General features: G+C 50.8%; 3 protein-coding genes across 3 annotated transcripts in view; 2 read left to right on the top strand and 1 right to left on the bottom strand.

The window, feature by feature from the left end:
- Positions 1–1,145: 1,145 nt before the first annotated feature.
- SNX21 (sorting nexin family member 21) lies at positions 1,146–6,461 on the top strand. Its single transcript, XM_068524877.1, has 3 exons — positions 1,146–1,681; positions 2,122–2,300; positions 5,322–6,461. Exons 1-3 carry the CDS (start codon positions 1,420–1,422, stop codon positions 5,994–5,996), a joined length of 1,116 nt encoding a protein of 371 aa, XP_068380978.1. The 5' UTR covers positions 1,146–1,419; the 3' UTR covers positions 5,997–6,461.
- Positions 6,449–19,074, bottom strand: part of ACOT8 (acyl-CoA thioesterase 8) — a 13,968-nt gene continuing 1,342 nt past the window's right edge. The window contains exons 2-6 of the mRNA XM_068524876.1: positions 17,836–17,972; positions 12,202–12,427; positions 9,066–9,223; positions 8,346–8,540; positions 6,449–6,694 (exon numbers count right to left, since the gene is read on the bottom strand). Coding sequence (XP_068380977.1) covers positions 6,576–6,694; positions 8,346–8,540; positions 9,066–9,223; positions 12,202–12,427; positions 17,836–17,972 — 835 coding nt within the window. The 3' untranslated portion in view covers positions 6,449–6,575. The remainder of the gene's footprint in view (positions 6,695–8,345; positions 8,541–9,065; positions 9,224–12,201; positions 12,428–17,835; positions 17,973–19,074) is intronic.
- The window catches only part of ZSWIM3 (zinc finger SWIM-type containing 3), a 20,282-nt gene continuing 18,713 nt past the window's right edge, over positions 17,506–19,074 (top strand). The window contains exon 1 of the mRNA XM_068524874.1: positions 17,506–17,623. The gene's annotated coding sequence lies outside the window, so the exon portion shown is untranslated. The remainder of the gene's footprint in view (positions 17,624–19,074) is intronic.

The raw sequence follows: 19,074 nt of genomic DNA, 5'->3' as shown, positions 1-19,074 counted from the left end.
TGGCCTTAAATCCCAGCTCCCCTATTTCCTAGCTGTGGATTTTGGGAAAGTCTATTTGCCTCAGTTTCTTCATCTTGAAAATGGACCATTCTTGTCCACTCACAGCCTCCTCCCCAGGATGTTGTGAGGGTGAGATGTGACCCCTTGTAAAGTGCCTAGAACAGGATGGAGGATACAGTGGAACTTCAAGAAATGAGAGCCCTGCCCCTTCTGCACAGAGGGAGGGCAGGGAGTATGTGTTCCATTCAAAGCTATTCCCACACCCCTCTCTCCTGTGCCATTTAAAAAGGGGAGGAGCTACCATCAGAGAGACTTTACTTGTTTGATTGTATAACTAGCAATATCTGCCCTGCTAGGGACTGATAGCTAGGCCTTTTGACGGGAAGGGACAATTAAATTCTTGACCTACTGCTGCCCTCTGGATAAAAAATAAAAACACAGCTCACTAGGGGAGTTGCTGAGATTACCAGGCCTGCAGCGTGAGAAATGAACAGGATGTGGAACTCAGGAGACCTGGGCTGCAGGGCCCTACACTCAGAAACCTCTGGCAAGCTGTATGACTTGGGGAAAGTGACTCAGCCTCTCTGGGTCTCAGTTTCCCCCGTTTGCCTATGTCCTATGTGTGAGGCAGGCTCAAATGAGATTGTAAAAGCTTGTGAACACTGTAGAAACAATAATTATTGTGTAACTTACTATCCTCTTAGTCCCTCGTCTGTGCAAAATTCGTACTTAAATTCGTATTAATTGTTCCTGTTTTACATATGAGAAAACCTAGGCTACTCGAGGTCAGAGGTCAGATTTCATCCCAGATCATTGGGCTTCTCTTGGCCTCGGTTTCCTCACAGGAGAGATGGGCTCCCTACTGCCGCGTAATGACTTCGGAAAGTTAGAGTGCTGGGGATAGATTGGGGCCAGCCTGAGTCTCCGGAGGGTTGGGAGGATTCAAGGAGGGTGTAGGCCCCTCCGGATTGGGGACGATCCCTTACGGGGCCGGGGGCTTGCCCAGGCCTACCCAGGATTCCCAAATCCCTCCTGGAGCGAAGGGCCCGGGACTCCCGGGCGGCTCAGGGAGCAGGCGGGGCCGGAGGCGGGGCGGCGGCAGGAAGGGGCCGGAGCGGCCTGGGCCCGGCGGAACCCGGCGGAGCCCGGTTGCCCTTGGCCAGGCACCGCGGGCTGCACGAGAACCCCGGGGAGCGGGGCGCCCCAGAGTGCACCTCGGGGCGCAGGAGGCCGACCCGCACCAGGGGGCGAAAGAGGCGCCGGGAGAGTCGCGGGACCCTCCACAGGCAGGGGCGGGGCCTCCGCGGCGCCCCTCCCACCCCCAATCCCGGCCCCGCCCCGCCCCCGCCCCGCACTTGGCTGGGGTCCGCCTCCCTCCCCAGCCCGGGACCCAGCGTCGCGAGCTCCCCCCGGGGTGCCATGGCCTCGCGGCTCCTGCACCGGCTGCGGCACGCCCTGACCGGCGACGGCCCCGGGGAGGCAGCGGCCGGCCCCGAGGCCGAGCAGTTCCCGGAGAGCTCGGAACTGGAGGACGACGACGCCGAGGGCCTGTCGTCCCGCCTCAGCGGCACCCTGAGCTTCACCAGTGCCGAGGACGACGAGGACCAGGACGACGAGGACGACGAGGAGGCTGACCCCGACCCGCTGCCCGATGGGGACCGGGAGGCGGGAGAAGACGCAGGCGAGTGCGGGAGGATGGAGGCGGGAACCCTGGGGCTCGATTAGGCCTCCACCCCAGCCGCGTTCCCGAGCTGATCCAGCCGAAACGCAGACACTTCTTTAAGTGCCCCAGCCACCTCTTGGCTGTGTGACCTTGAGAGAGTCACAACACCTGTCTCAGCCAAGTTCCCTTGTGTCAAATAGGGGAAATCACTCCCATCCCGGGTTGTTTAGGGCATGATATGTACAGGGTCTGGGATACAAATGGTAGTAATGTGCTAGCAATATTTTGGGGGTGGAGATATTTATTTAACATCTACTGTCTGCCGGGCAGGTGTTTGGCCCCAGGCCCCCTCTCTGGCCCTCCGTTTCCATTTATGTCAAATGGGGATAAATCCTTTGTCACTCGTTGGGAGGATGAATGAGGTCAGGGCACGTAATTTATGTGGAACCTGGCCCCAGGCCCATCCTGTGCTCATGCAGAACGGAGTCCCCCACCTGATGGGCAGCGGGGCAGTCAGCTCCTGACACGGCAGTTGCAAGATTTCTGGAAGAAGTCCCGGAACACCCTGGTACCCCAGCGGCTGCTCTTTGAGGTGACCAGCGCCAACGTGGTCAAGGACCCGCCCTCCAAGTACGTGGTGAGTGAGGGTCCAGGAATCCCTGGGCTGTGAGTCTAGAAGTCTGGCTAAGAGAAAGTAGGGAAAACGCCAGCTTCCTGGGGGATCTGGCTGTGTAGTTATAAATGGCTGCCCCATTTTACAGATGGGGAAACTGAAGCCAGAAAGGGGATGTAGCTTGAGCAAATCCTCAGGCAAATGACTTAAAACTTTTTTGAGGGACTATGGACCTATCGAGTCCTGATTCTGAGACTAAGAACTAGTGTGCGTGTCCCCTGCTCCCTGGGTTTTGCAAATCGTCGCCAGATGCAAGATACACAAGGAAGAATATTATCTGAGTCAGACTTGAGATCCAAGTTGCATTGGTTAGTGGTTAGAAAAATGGGTTTTGGATCCCAGTTACTACCAGTCGTTTGACTTTGGGTGAATTGTGAAACTTTGACGACCCTGTTTCCTCATCTGAACAAGGGGATAATGCCCAGGATTGTCGCAGAAATCAAATGAGACAGTGCATAGACAGCCCTTAGCGTTGCGCCTGGCATCATGAAGTGCTCGATAAAATGGTAGTTCTATTATTATTACTTAACTTTGGGTTGAAAATGTCTGGCCTCTAGGGCCTGTTGTAGCCTCTTTACAACCCAACACCTGTACAGAATAAGCTTGTCCTAAGGACTGGATTTATGGGATGGGTAGGGTTGGGTTGAAGATCAGTGCAGGGGGGAGGCCCTGATTTCCTGGCTGTGGAAAGGAGAAACACATGGTGAATTCGGTGGTCCCGGTCCTGAAACCCAGCCTGACCTTGCTGGTCATGGCGGCAGCAGCTCCCTGCCTCTCACTTCCCTCCTCTTCACCACCCTCCTCCATTTCTGACTCAGCAGGAAGGGGGCCTGGAGTCCTGTCCCACATCTGGGCTTCTCCACCCCTCTCTGCAGCTCTTAGTGAAAAAAGGGCCACGCCCATGGGGTGACTGCTCCCATTTGAGCAGGGATTGACTCCGATGATCAGATCTTAAGTGGCAAAAGTCCTGGCTGGGGGTCATGCACAGGAAGGGGGCGCCAAGGATCAGTTATCTAGGAGCAGCTGGGAGACAAGGAAGTATGCGGGCAACTCTGGGAAGAGAGTGACAAGATAGAGCCAAGTTTGGCCTGGCCCAGGTCTGGGGAAACGAATCTTCTCTTTGTTCAATGGGGACCCTAAATCCTGCTTTAACATCTCCTGGGGGTTAAGAGCACAGGCTTTGGAATTAGGTCGGCCTGGGTTTGAGTCCCAGCTGGGCCATTTACCAGCTGTGTGGCTTAAGGGAGGTCTTTGAGCCCTTTGCCTTGCTCTTGGGGACTGCTTCCTGAGCTGTCAAACGGAGGTAAGGATGGCTTCCTGGCAGTGCTGTTGTGATGATAAAATAGTAGATGTGAAGTGCTAGGCACAGCACGTGGTGCAGGGTAGGTGCTCAGTGAATGGAGTGACTCTCATTACCTATCTCAGTGGGACAGTATAAGGATCAGATAACGGATCTAGAATGGGTTTCTGTCCAGAAATTACAAATGAAAATAAAAGCTAGATGAGCATAAGGGGTCACTATAGACCAGTGCTCCCTGAAATGTGTTCAGCAGAAAACTGGTTCCCTGGAATATCAATAACTGTTCTTTAAAAAAAAAAAAAAAATTTTACAGTCAATATGCAATATGTTTTGGGAATGCAGAGTTGAACAAGAGTAAAATAAGTTTCTTTATTGTTAAACTTTTTAATCCTGAATATTAATGTACACTGTGAATCTTCAAGGGAAGGATAGAGCAGGCAAACCTAACTGACCAGGGGTGGCTAAGATATTGGCAGTTTCACAGAACAAATTCGAGAGAAAAATCTCGGTTTGGTGTTAGTATGCTTTCAACATCGAACGCTTGCTAATCCCCTCTTTAGACCTGTTAGCTCAGCATGATTACAGATTAATCCATATTTGGGTTCTCGGACCTGGGGGGAAGCTTAGTGGTCATCTCGTTCAGTGTTTCCCAGACCTCCAGCACCCTCACAATACTTGTCCTATCTAAATGCTACTTTTACCATTCTGTGCTTCACGTTTCTCTTCAAATAAACCTATTTTTTTAAAATAAGTTTAAAAGACAACTTTATAGCACAACTGTATATGGAAAGGCTCACTTGCCATAAAGAGAAGATAACCATAAAAATAAAAGCAGTGAAAGTGTCATTAAGCCCTTCCTGGATGCTGCCGCCTAAAGAAGGCCCTGACCTGAGAGTCTCTTTCTGGCTCTTTTCTAAAAATGGAGATGAAAAGGGCTTTTTTAAACCAAACTGAGAGCTTCTCAATGTGCAGTCAGAAAGGTTCACAGAGAATTAGTGGGGGCATCACCTCCTGCCTCTGATTCAGTGTTATTTACTCCAGTGCATACCCCCTAAACCACCCAGGTGCCAACGTTTGCACACGTCCCACACTTAAGTAAACAGTGAGCTGGGCCAGCGCTCCATTCACTAGAGTCGGAAGCGGACCCAAGAAGGGGACTGCCCTGCCTGACATCACATAGTGAGGGAGCACCTGACCTGAGGTTAGAACTTGGGTCCCAGTGCACTTTTCACACTGGTCGCTACTGGGGCTGTCTGAAGACCTGTGTTCTGGGTCTGGATTGGAATAACCTGGCCAGGGATGTGGGGCTATGTATCCTGAGTGGAACAAAGCTCCAAGCTGATCCTAAAGGTTGGCTCTAGAGGCCCAAGAGATGGGCCTGGGTTTCAGCCCTCGGCTGGTTTTCCAGAGGGGCTGTCAGAAGATCTCACTGCCCTATGGGAAGGGAGTACTCCCTAGGAGGGGCAGAGGGGGCGGCTGGACCAGGTGCTGAAGCTCATCTCTGTCTTTTTCTCCCCATGCTGCCTTGGGCCTGGGTCATTTCAGATGAGCCTCAGGTAAGATGAGACTGGGCTCCCCAGCAGCCTCGGGGGTGAAGGGAAGAGGTGGGGGAAGAGAGCTGGAAGTGAGAGGGAAGGGTCCCGGGGATGCCTTGCACCTGCCCTGACCCCCACCCTCCCCCGCAGCTCTACACCCTCGCCGTGATGGGCCCGAGGCCACCGGGTCGCCAGCCAGCCCAGATCTCCCGCCGATACTCGGACTTTGAACGGTTGCACCGAAACCTGCAGCGGCAGTTCCGGGGCCCCATGGCTGCCATCTCCTTCCCCCGCAAGCGCCTGCGCCGGAACTTTACCGCAGAGACCATCGCCCGCCGCAGCCGGGCCTTCGAGCAGTTTTTGGGCCACCTCCAGGCAGTGCCTGAGCTGCGCCAGGCCCCGGACCTGCAGGACTTCTTTGTGCTGCCAGAGCTGCGGCGGGCGCAGAGCCTCACCTGCACTGGCCTCTACCGCGAGGCCCTGGCGCTCTGGGCCAACGCCTGGCAGCTGCAGGCCCAGCTGGGTGTCCCCTCGGGCCCAGACCGCCCTCTGCTGACCCTGGCGGGGCTGGCTGTGTGCCACCAGGAGCTGGAGGACCCTGGGGAGGCCCGGGCATGCTGTGAGAAGGCCCTACAGCTGCTGGGGGACAAGAGCCCTCACCCTTTCCTGGCCCCCTTTCTGGAGGCCCACGTGCGGCTCTCCTGGCACCTGGGCCTAGACAAACACCAATCAGAGGCCCGGCTCCAGGCCCTGCAAGAGGCAGGCCTGACGCCCACGCCACCCCCCAGTCTCAAAGAACTACTCATCAAGGAGGTGCTGGACTAACCACACCTAGACTTAAGGCCACTGTGGGGAGAGGCACTGCCCCAGGATGGGAAGTGGGGTAGGAGCGGATGAGGACACGGACAGCAGTTGGGAGGTGACCAGGGGTGCTGGGAACCCCTAGAAGTTCCACAAAGGATTTGTAGCAGACTGAAGAAATGTGCTTCTTCTGTTGAGCTGGGCTCAGGACAAGCTTTGGCTAGGATGGTGCAGGGAGAAAGTCTGGTGCAGCCTCTCCAGCTTATGAATATCTGGGGGCTGTGCCCCAGGTCAGGGTCAATGGTCCCTTTTCCTTGGCCCTCCAAGCCAGCCTGGCTAAGGGCCAGGGACTCTGGCCCAGGAGTCCTGGCGTTGATGGCTGGAGGGAGGGCTGCAGTTCCGGCCCAGGAGTCCAGGGGTTGATGGCTGGAGGGAGGGCTGCAGTTCTGGCCCAGGGGGATTAAAAGGCCAGCAGCTCCACTGGTATAAGTCTCTTTATTCCATGTTCAGGACCAAAGGCCCAGCCCTGTATGGTAACTCCTGCCTCAGGAGTCGGGGGAGAAGGGAGATCCTTGAAGCCCCAGACCAAGCTGGTACCTCTGGCTACAGCTTGCTCTTTGAGTCCCGGGGCTTCACTCGGATCACGCCCTCCTGGGCACAGGACATAGCCAGGACCCCGTCCCGACGCCACAGCCGCCCATGAACTAGGCCCCGGGAGCCACCTGCAAAGATAAGGGAGAGAACGGCCTTCTGTCTCCTTCCACCCAGCCAAATGCCCTCCTTGGAAAACGTACAGCTCAGGTTGGGCCACCCCGTGCCAGGGTACGCTCAGCGTTGTGGTCACTCCCAATCTCCAAGCACCCTTTTAGGAGCCTATTATGGTTGGTCATTTGGGGTAACTCCTCCCATGGGAATCCCACTTGATGGTTTAAAAGCACTTTCAATTATCTGCTGGCTTCCTCAAAAAAATCCCAAGGGGAGACGTTCTGAGAACAGTCTGGTTCAGTAGCTCAGTGAACCAGATCTGCCCCACTTCTGGCCACCTGCGTGAGGAAACCCATCAGTTCCCTTTATAATAAATCAAACCAGGCCCTCCGGGCTGGTAATTCATTCAAACAAACAAACCAACAAAAACCCCACCTCCATCCCCTCAGGGACAAAGGGGCTCGGAGGACAGGACGTGGACAGGACGCCCTCCCCACGTGGAGATTCTCCCGTGCTAGCCCAGGGCCTCAGTCTGATATTTAGGAAGGGAGCTGCTGGTTTCTCTTATATGCAGAACAGCTCACTTAGGCCTCACGGTGACCAAGTGAAGCAGGCCTTGTCCCATGTTCCAGGTGATGCCACTCAAGTCCAGAGAGGCTCAGGAACTTGGCCTTAAGGATCAGGCCAAACATGAACCCGAGAGTCCCAACTTCAAGGTGGTGGCCCCTTTATTGTGATGCTGTTGGTGCTGGAGAGCCCCCCTTCCCTGAGTATAAAAAGCCCCTCAAGTTTTGTCCCTGTTTCACAAAGCAAGGCTTTTCTTTGTTTGAAATGCACTTCCTTGGAAAGGAACCCAGGGCTCTGAGACTAGGCACTGATGAACGAGTCTGGGTTTCTCTCAACACTATAAGGAGTATCCAAGCGGTGGGGCCCTTAGAGAATGCTGAGTGCCCTGACCCTCAACCAGGTTAATTGTCAGAATCACTTAGGGAGCTTTTTTTTTTTTTTTAATTTTTTGGCCGCGCCATGCAGCATGCGGGATCTTAGTTCCCCGACCAGGGATCAAACCTGTGCCCCCTGCAGTGAAAGCACGGAGTCTTAACCACTGGACCGTCAGGGAAGTCCCGGGAGCTTCTTAAAAATAGTTTCCTGGATCTCGTTCAAGACCTGCAGAGTCAGAATCTTGGGGATGGAATCTGAGAATGTTCCAAAAAATCTCCCCCAAGTGGTGATCTGATGGGCCACCAGCTTTGGATACCTCTGTTTTTTTTTTTGTTTTTTTGTTTTTTTGTTTTTTTTTTTGGATACCTCTGTTTTAATGCAACCCTATTTGTTTAGATGGGGAAAGAGGCTCAGAGAGGAGATGGGACTTGCCCAAGATCACACAGGGAATCTGAAGTGGTTCTGGGACTAGAACTGAGTCTCTGAGATAAACTGAATCATATTCCCAGCATGTTACAGAAATTAAGAGCTGAGCAGGTGTCCCATCCTCAGGCCTCACCCTGTCATTTTGAAGACAAGGATGCCACAGCCTAGGGAAGCAGAAGAGGAAGTGAGTGATCTGTGTGGTGCTCCGTAGAAAGTGGGTGGGGGACAGCATCACCCAAGAAAGCAGGCTCCCTGCCCTCCCAGGGTCAGCACCCTCATCCCCCAGGGTCCCACACTCACCGGCCCAGGGGCTCTCACACTCATAGAGCATCCAGTGGTCAGCTCGGAAAGGGGCGTGGAACCACATGGAGTGATCCAAGGAGACCATGAAGTGCACCTTGTGCTGCCACTGGTGGGGCAGCAGTGCTGTGCCCAGGAAGGCATAGTCCGAGATATAGGCTGCCACGCAGCAGTGCATCTTCATGTCGCCCTCCCCTGCAACAGATTCCGGCCCCATCAGCCCTGGGCTCCTGGGCTTTACAGCTCAGGACCTGCAGGGAGGTAGGGAGAAAGGGGCTGCCGTGCATAGGTGTGCAGACTGTTCACTGCCCAAGGGCACCTGGCCCAAGGTGCGTGCGTGTGATGGGGGATAAGGGAGACAGGGATGGGAGGGGGGCAGGTCCAAGTGAGGATTGAAATCCAGTCTTCAGTCCCCAAGTCTCCCACCCTGGACCCCCAAAGTGTCTTCTTCCAATTTGCACAAAGGCACCTGATGCTTAGCAGGAGACCTGGGGAAGAATCTTGGCAAGGTGCCTTGCCTTCCCCAGAAGGGGCCAACATTAGGATTATAGTCACCTGCCCGTTCTCCCCATGCAAAGGGCTGAGCCAACCTCCCCATCATGCAGATAAGTAAACAGGCCCAGAGTGGGGAAGTAACATGCCCAAGGCCACAAAGGGCAAATGAGGTACAGGTCTAGGCCCCCGGAGAGCGTTTCCTTTCAGGCCATGGGGTCCTCTTACCAATGTAGCCCCGGGCTCGCACCCAGAACATCTGTTTGGGCTCCATGCTCTGCAGCTGGCTCAGAGTGGGTAGGTTTACCAGCTTGATCTCAATGGGCACTTCCTGGGCAGCAATTCGGTTCAGCCCCACTCGGTACTTCTCTTGGAGGTTAGGGTCCCTGAAAGTAAAGGGGAGAGGGATGGGGAGACCCAGGGAGATGGGGAGCCTGTCCTCTGAGCCGCCTCTTCTGACCCCCCTCATTCCATCACAGGGACTCCTGACTTATCCCCAAAGCTCCCCTCCCCTCTGGCAGGCAAGATAGGATAGATTTGCATCCTTTCTTTGCCACTTATGAGCCCTGTGGCCTGGTGCAAGTTAGTCATCGCTCAGCCTTTTTTCCCATCTGCAAAATGTGGATAATGACAGTCACCTACCTCATAGTAAATACTGTGGAGGAGCCAAATAACGCATAGAAGCCAACACATCTAGTCATGCGGTGTACCCTGTGACAGGCCCCGTTCCAGGCATTTCACACACATGAACTCACCCGTCAACACCTCTGTGAGGTCCATGCTGTTATCACTGCCATCTGGTAAGTGAAGTAAGCACAGAGGGTGCAGGTAGCCTGCTCAGGAAGTGGAGGGGCGCGGGATTCGGACCCAGCCAGTCTGGCTCCTCGGTTCACACTCTTAACCACTCCTCTATTCTAACACTCAGGAAACAGGCTGCCCTACTTGGACTGACTGACCTAACCCTGAGCAACTGGGGACACTGTGTTCCAGGGGGAGGAGCCCATTTCCAGGGAAGCCCCTTTGCCACAGTAAGGACCACCCCTTGTGCCCCTAGGCTCTTCTCCGGTATTTCCGTTTCCATCCCTATCCTTTCGAGCCCTGTCTGACAGAACCTTCTGTGATGATGGTATGGTCTGTAGCTGCACTGACCGCTGTGGCAGCCACGAGCCACATGTAGCTGTTGAGGGCTTGAAATGTGGCCAGTGCGACCCAGGACCAGAACTGAATTAATTCTATTTAACGTTAATTAACTTAATACAGTCACCTGTGGTTAGCGGCTTCCTTATGGGACACGCAGCTCTAGATTCAGGGACCTTTAAGAACAATGTCCTCCTTTCATTTCTCAAACATTTTGGAGCTCTGACCGCATACCAGGCTCCATGGTTATTCCTCTCTGTCAAGAGTGATGTAACTACAATTTACTGAGCACTCACTGAGGGCCTTGTTATCTTGTGTAATCCTCACAGCAGCCTTATAAGGTAGAAATTCTGACTGGCACCATTTTACAACTGAGGACACAGGCTCAGAGTGGAAAAGCAAATTGCCAAACTCACACAGCTGGCAGGGACAGAGTCTAGATTTGAACCCAGGCTTTTCCTAGGTGCAGATGCACATCTGTTCCATCACACCGGGCTGACAGCCCCGACTGCGGCACAAGGCAGCGGGGCTCTCCTTACGATAGAGCTGTAAAGTCTGCAGGGCAGAAACAGCCATTCCCATTTTTTAGATGAAGAAGCAAGGCTCTGAGAGGCTGAGGAGTTGAGCAAAGCTACACAGCAGGTGGGCACTAATAGAGGTGGAGCCCTGGCCCAAATCTATAATCAAGCTGGACCCTGTGGGTACCTCTGTCAAGTTTACGATTAACCTCCTTATCTGAACCTTTATTCCTTTAATTGTTCAAAACCCGTTCTCCTCAAGATTGAGGAGGGGAACTGTACCCGAGCAGGACCCTAGGGGCCTTCCTGGGACAGGCCCTTCCCCCATATCCTCTGCTTTACTCTCTGAAGTACCTAGATAACAGTATATGATGCACATTTCCCGAATTGTTTTACAGGTGCTAACCACACCCCTCCAGCCAAATGAAAGATGTTAACTACTTGATGACCACAAGCACACAGCCCCAGGCCTCCTGGAGCCTAAGGACTAACAATGTTAACCCCTGTGACGCTGCCCTCTTACCTCACCATCAGCCAATCAGAGAACTGTGCATGAGCTGATCATGTACCCTGCGACCCTCCTCCTTTACCTGGCTTTTAAAAATGCTTTGCCAAAACCCTTCAGGAGGGACTTCCCTGGTGGCACAGTGGTTAAGAATCCATCTGCCAATGCAGGGGACATGGGTTCGATCCCTGGTCCAAGAAGATCCCAGGACTTCCCTGGTGGCACAGTGGTTAAGAATCCATCTGCCAATGCAGGGGACATGGGTTCGATCCCTGGTCCAAGAAGATCCCACACGCTGCGGAGCAACTAGGCCCGTACGCCACAACTATTGAGCCTGCGCTCTAGAGCCCTTCAGGGAGCTCGGAGGTTTTTTAGAGCATGAGCCACCCATCTCCTTGTATGGCCTTGGAATAAACCTTTCTCTGCTCCAGACTCCGATGTTTTGGTTGGTTTGGGCTCACTGTGCAAGTCGGGCACATGGACTCGCGATAACAAATCCACGTGACTTGTCCTGTGTCAGGACCCAGAGCTCTTTCTACTGCCCCAGCATTTTTCCAACTTTATTAGCTGTGATCCGAGTAAGAAACCTATTCTACCAGGTGACATTCAAAATATTTAACATGCACTAAGGCAAAGGCAGCAGGGCCACAGCGCTGCAGCAGGGACCCTCACCCCTGGCAGGCATTAACTCCTAGGCTGCTGGATCATGGGTGACCCTGGAGGAGAAGGGGGACCACTCAGGGACTGGGGAGGTATTTACCAACAATTATAGAAGTACTTCAGTATTTAAACAGTAGGAAAGCTGTAACAGTACCTGAACTGGCTGAATAGGAAGGCCTGCATTTCACACCATGATCCAACACCCACCCATGGGCACACATGCTCTCACACACAACTGAAACTAACGTTTCACAAAAGGATGCCTACCCTTACTACAGGCAATACACTCTAGTATCTTCTTTTCTAGTCTAGCTTCCCCGCGCCCCGGCCATGCCTCATGGCCTGTGGGATCTTAGTTCCCCAACCAGGGGTCGAACCTGTGTCCCCTGCAGTAGAAGCACAGAACCCTAACCACTGGACTGCCAGGGAATTCCCTAGTCCAGCTTTTTAAAATGCTGGCCGAGATCAACTAAAGGACCCCGTGGCCTGCTAACAGGTGGCGACTGCAGTTTGAACACTGTCCTGGGACCTTGAGGTCTCTCACCTTAAATACTGGTTAATGAGGGCCTCATGGCCAAGCAGCTCTTCCGGCGGGGGCACGGTAGGCATGGAGAACTGGTGCTGCACAGGGCTGGGCTGGGCCTTCTGGAAGGAGACCTGGCAGATGAAGATGGGCCTGCCGTGTTGCACAGCCTTCACGGAGCGCACGGAGAAGCTCACCCCTGTTCGTGTACGTTCCACCTGGTACAGCACCGGCACCTTCGGGTCCCCTGCAGCAGGCAAAGGGCACACAGCACACGGTGAGCCCAAGTGAGCCCCGTAGGCCCGCTCACCGTCACCATGGCTGGACAGGCCCCTCTGTTGCTTGTTCTCCATTCCTTTTCTGCTTGGTAGCTACTGACTGAGGCCTGATGAAGCCCAGGTACCGGGGAGAGAACCCTACACCCTATCATTGGGATGCTCCCAGTGCAGGTGGAGATCCTCTCCGTCAATAGCACAGGACAGAAGGGACACTGCCAGATTCCCTGCTTTCAAAGCCCGGCTCTGACACTCACCAGCTGTGTGACCTTGGGAAAGTCACTTAACCTCTTAGAGCAGTTAACCCATCTGTGAAATGAGGATCATCATAGTGTTCATACCTCTCAGGATTTTAATGAGGATTAAATTAATTCGGAGTCATAAAGTATTCAGAATAATATCTGGCACGTAGTAAGTGCTCTGTGTTTGTTCAATAAAATACTCTCAGCTTTTGTCTTGTTCCCTCTGTGACTGGGATCTTGTCATGAACCCGGTACCATTCTTCTAGATCAGGGGTCAGCAAATCTGACCTGCTGCTTGTTTTGTTTTTGTTTTTCTTTTCTTTCTTTCTTTTTTTTTTTTTTGAGAACAAGCAAAGGTTATTTATTCAGAGTTTAGTGCATCAAGGGAGTCAGCCACAATCACTTCCGCTTGGAAGAGACTCAAAGGTAGACGGAGGAGCGGGAAAGCTTTATAGTGAAAAAAATGGTTTCAGGTATGCCCTGCTTGGAGGCTGCTGGCATGGTGATAGGCAGGCTAACTAAAACCAGGGCAGCCTATGTAATTGGTGAGGGGTGCATGTTTGGCTTTCCCCAGTTAGTCCTAAGTTGGAAGCAGGGGCAAAAATTAGGGAAGCTCTCAGTTATTCATCAAGTCCTGGCCATTAGGGGCTGGTCCTTACAGGGACTATGGTTTGGCTTCCTGGACTGGCTGCTAGAAATGGTGGTCTGACTTCCTCCAAGCCTGACTTGTAGATAGTAGGTCGGCTTCCTGTGCTAGTTGCTACCAGTTGTGGCTCAGGGTTCTATTTTTATATATGGTTTGGCCATTGTCTGATATTCATTCTCCCAGGAAAAGCCTACTGTCAGTCCCTTCATCCTTAATGCAAGTGGAAGTCACCTGACCCTTCTCCTTTGCTATCTGTGCTCACAAGGCAGGATGGGAGACACTGGCCCCAGCGTGAGGACTATTAAGCCTCAGTGAACAGGTCGGGGAGGGTTTTTAGAGAGAGTCTTCCTGGTGTCCCTGAAGTCCTTTAGTCTGAGTCAGACCGACCTTGGAGAACCCTGACATCTAGGTGGTAGGATGTCTTGGGGATGATTTTCAACTTTGAGATGAAAGAAGCAGGTCTAGAGAAGCATTGCTTCCTCCACCCCATCCCAACGGGGAGCCCGCCAGGCACTGGGGGCTCATTCAACAGCAATAAACACGCCTATGAAGCCCTGAAGCCCAGCAGGTTTGCTCAGGTCTGTTAGCCGGCAATGCCAAAGGGGCATTTTTAATCAGAAAGGGGGCTCCTCAAGGCCAAAGGCCTTTGAGAAGGGCTTCCCAAGAGTCCAGAAACGAGACAGCTACATAAGCAGTCTGATTTCAGGGGCTGGGAAGGAGGCCTCCCCTCCCTATCAACGAACTATTAAAAAAAAAAAAAAAGCTGTCATCCAATCCTTGGGCTGCAGCTAAAATTCAGTATTTTCAGTTACTAGTGATTTACCTTTCAGTGTGAATGAGTTCCAGACCTGTTCTTTAAAATTTGTATTGGAACAGAGCTGGTAGGCTCTGCAGTGTATTGAAGGAAGTGAGATAACAGTTATGGAGTGAGTGCATTCGTTATGTGGGCCTGAAACAGACAGCCAGATACTTCTCCAGCAAAGATGGGTTTCTTCAGGATCAGCAGAGAATTGCAATTCGGGGTCTGCAGCCACGGTGAGCCACACGCAAGTCCCCGTCCAGCAAGAGGAGAACGCTTTTACAGAGGGGAAAAGGGAGGGCTATAGTATAGTGCAATTGGGAGGGCCCTAGTAAACAAAGAGCCCATGGTTTTTCATTGGCTGAGTCCTTGCCAGAAAGAAGGAGTCTTTTTCCTGTCGGGCTCTGCTATTGTTACAGGGCATGAGCGATCCCCCCTCTGGTCTCCCAGCTCTACTTAATGGAGGTTTCTGTTTACGAATTTTTTTACTGTTGCTAAGGTATCTTTTCTCACATTGGTCTCACATTAACTATGCAAAGTGGGTCTTATCACCATTGTATAGATAGGGAAACTGATGCCATAAATAACATTTTTTGGAATACAGCCAAGCCCATTTGTTTACATATTATCTGCTATTGCTTTTGCCCACAAAACCTAAAATATTTACTCTGCCTTTACAGAATAATGTTTTTTGACTCCTGCTCAAGATTCTCCATGCTTTAAACCTATACCAAGTCAGATAACACCTGTATTACATTCTTCTACCTATCTAGAGAAATACTTTTTTTTTTAATTTTATTTTTGGCTGCAGTGGGTCTTTGATGCTGCGCGCGGGCTTTTCTCTAGTTGTGGTGAGCGGAGGCTACTCTTCATTGCGGTGCGCAGGCTTCTCATTGCAGTGGCTTCTCTTGTTGTGGAGCACGGGCTCTAGGCGCACGGGCTTCAGTAGTTGTGGCTCGCGGGCTCTAGAGCGCAGGCTCAGTAGTTGTGGCACGCGGGCTTAGTTGCTCCGCGGCATGTGGGATCTTCCCGGACCAGGGCTCAAACCCATGTTGCCTGAATTGGCAGGCGGATTCTCAACCACTGCGCCACCAGGGAAGCCCTGAGAAATACTTTTTTTAATCAAAAAACGAACAAACAAAACACCCAAACTGACTCACATTCTATACTGGGCTTTTAGAAAGAGAATTGCTATGATAAATGGCCAAGGACCAACACCTCCACCTCCCAGTATCTTTTAATTAAAACTATTAGCAACATTGTAAAGCAACTGTACTCCAATAAAAACATTTTAAAATATATCTATATATCATTGGAGCACCACCATTGTTTATGAATCTTGATGTACCTGGTAGAGGGTCACATCACAAACTAATAAGAGAGCTTCCCTTTTTGCCTTGCTGGCAGGAAGCTTGGAACTAATTTTTGTATAAAACTGCAATGATATGCCTTAGCCTAGTATTTTGACACAATTATTTCCCCCAAATCTCGTTACTACTAGCCTCCTGGCCCTTGACTTTTATTTATTATTACTTTGGAAAATTTTGTCCCAGGGAATTCCTTGGCGGTCCAGTGGTTAGGACTCCGCGCTTTCACTGCTGAGGGCACGAGTTCAATCCCTGGTCTGGGAACTAAGATCCCACAAGCCGTGCGGCCCGACCAAAAGATAAAAAAATTCAAAACTTAATATCCTTCTTAAAAAAATTTTTTTTGCCCCAAATGTTTTATTTTTTTCCCATACTTAATTTTTTTGCAGACTATATTCCATTATAGGTTATTACAAGATATTGAATATAATTTTCTGTGCTACACAGTAAATCTTTGTCGCTTATCTATTTTATGTATAGTAGTTTGTATCTGTTAATCCCATACTCCTAATCTGCCTTGACTTTTATTTTATTTTAAAAATTAATTAATTGATTTATTTTTGGCCGCACCACACGGCTTGCGGGATCTTAGTTCCCCGACCAGGGATCGAACCCAGGCCCTCAGCAGTGAAAGCGTGGAGTCCTAACCACTGGACCGCCAGGGAATTCTGACTTTTATTTTAACAGTTCTATAATAGCTACCAATTATTGTAAGTTGTCTTGCAGCCTTTCAAGAAGCAGATAGGGACACAAATAATTGGTGATTATTTTGAAATAGCAGTGTTGGCACGGTTCATTTCATGCTGCCCCTGGATGGAGAACTTCCAAGGAAGTGGATGTTTCCCCCAGAACCTGAGATGGGCTCTCCCATGGTTTGGAATTATTTCCCAAGAGGGAAGGAGAAAATCGCAGAAGGAGAACAAAGTGCAGAGCTTGGAGCCAACAAAGCAACTCAGGTTCAAATCCTGGCTTTGCCTACCTGAGCATTATGGGAGCTTCTTACATAACCTCTTTGGGTCCAAGGTTCCTTATACATAGAATAGTGGCAGGAATGCTGTTTACTTAAGAGGATTAAACAAGATAATGTACATAGCTGCGTACTGTAACATGCAAATTTTAATTATTCCCATAAGTTCATTATCAAAAAGTAATGATAATTACCATTTATGGAAAACCCACATCATGCCAGGCCCTGCACTAGATACTTTACCTGCAAAGACTAAGAATTCTTTTCAGAAACCAGATGATGAAACTGATTCAGCGGGATCAGGTAATGCCCCCACCCCCCCAAAACGAAACAAAACCGTCTCACTGGGCTAGAAGGATTACAATATCAAAAGGCCAGCACTTTTGGAGTTTACAACCAAACTGAGGGAACAAAGGGCACATCTGCTCCCAGCCAGCCAAAGTTGAGAACAGGGCTCGCCCCAAGGTAAGTATTCAAATGCTTTATAGCAATGACTGTCATGGAAGTAAAGGAAGTAAAAGGATGGGGAGTGAGGGGCATGGGAACATAGTATGAAAAGGTGTATTTACTATTAACTATTTTATACTTGTAAAATGAAGGTGGAAACCCATTGTCTTTTTTAATACAGATCACATATCATAAAGTTTCATAAATTCTTCTCAGCTGATGGGACCATGCAGAAGACAGAGACTCTTAATATTGGGAGCATCTGCCTAGGAGTGAGATTTTTATGTTTCTCAAAAGGGAGCATGGGTTTTAAAAGATTACTCTCTCCTCCTTCATTCGATCCCAGAGCTGTAAGCAGCTACAGAGATCTTGCTTGGCCCCGCCCCTTCTGCATTTTTCAGGTGGGATGAAGGAGGGGTGGGGGAGGGTGGTTATATCTCACTCAAGGTCGCCTGGTGAATCAATGGCAAAGCTCCGACTAGACCCAAGGTCTCTTGTTTCCCAGGCTGGTCTCTTCTCCAAGTTAAGCTGCCTGCCTCAAACTCCCAGCAGAGGTTTCAGCACCCCTCTGAGGACCCAGCACAGGACTGGCACCAGAAGGTGTATGAAGAATAAAGAACAAAAGACCCACTGGGAACAGTTAAGCACCAAAGTCTTGTGCCACTGTGGGCCAGAAAACAAGTACCCGGTATCTCAGCAGGTATGGGGTCTAAGGCTCTTCCGGGCCCCAGGCCTTCTTTCTCTCTAGGCTTCCCTAAGGGCGATCAATTAACCCTCTCCCTCACCACCCCCCTCCCCTCCCCTTCCTCCTCTACCTCTCTCCCTCTTTCTCCTCAGTCTGCTCCCCAAGGCCAGAAAGAAGTGGCTGCTGGGCCACCAGTGCTGGGGTGGGTTAGGGAGGGGCTGGTTTACCTTTCCGAACAAAGTAACAGTGCAGGGAATGCACGTGGACATCTTCACTCACAGACTTGGCTGCAGCCACCAAAGCCTGGCCCACGATCTGACCCCCAAACAGCCGCTGGGTTGAGGGTACCCAGTAATGCCTTCCTCTGTGGGGAGAGGGGGAAAAACAGGAAAGACTTGGGTGCTGGGCCATATCCCACAATCTTCAATGAGCCTCTAGTGCAGGATCTCTTAACCTGATTGGGGTTTGGGATCCTTTGAGAATCTGGTGAAAGCCTTTCCCCAGGCAAATATCCTAACACCACTCTACCTACAACTTCAAGGCCTTAAGGATGCCCCAAACTTCTGTGGACTTCAGTTAAGGATAATGAACCAATCCCCATATTTTATACCATGAGAACAGGAATCAGAGAGGGAAACTGACTTGAGCAAGGTCACACACACACAGCTCAACCATTGCCATCCTGAGCAGTATCCGGGTCTTTTGAGCCCAAGTCCAGTGTTTCTTCCATTGCCCATACCAGGGTAAGGCATAAGCCTCTCAAGCCCTTGAGTAGACCAAGATGAACCCCACAAGCTGCGGGGGGTGGGCTGCATTAAGGTCTGCCACTTACACCCCTCAACTTGACAGCCCAGTTCTTTTTTTTTTTTTGGATTTGGCAGTGTTTCCCTCAATATGAAACGAAGGAACAACAAAGGTTCAGCTAACAAAAAAATAAACAATTTGCAGTACATAAGTTAAAAAAAAATGTGAATTTTGTCAAAAGCTTTTTCTGCATCTATTGAGATGATCATATGGTTTTTCTTCTTCAGTTTGTTAATATGGTGTATCACATTGATTGATTTGCGTATATTGAAGAATCCTTGCATCCCTGGGATAAATCCCACTTGATCGTGGTGTATGATCCTTTTAATGTGTTGTTGGATTCTGTTTGCCAGTATTTTGTTGAGGATTTTTGCATCTATATTCATCAGTGATATCGGTCTGTAATTTTCTTTCTTTGTAGTGTCTTTGTCCGGTTTTGGTATCAGGGTGATGGTGGCCTCATAGAATGAGTTTGGGAGTGTTCCTTCCTCTGCAATTTTTTGGAAGAGTTTGAGAAGGATAGGTGTTAGCTCTTCTCTAAATGTTTGATAGAATTCACCTGTGAAGCCATCTGGTCCTGGACTTTTGTTTGTTGGAAAATTTTTAATCACAGTTTCAATTTCATTGCTTGTGATTGGTCTGTTCATATTTTCTGTTTCTTC

Source organism: Eschrichtius robustus, chromosome 16 (genome assembly GCF_028021215.1).
Source record: "Eschrichtius robustus isolate mEscRob2 chromosome 16, mEscRob2.pri, whole genome shotgun sequence".
NCBI lineage: Eukaryota > Metazoa > Chordata > Mammalia > Artiodactyla > Eschrichtiidae > Eschrichtius > Eschrichtius robustus.
This window is presented reverse-complemented; position numbering and strand designations above follow the sequence as displayed.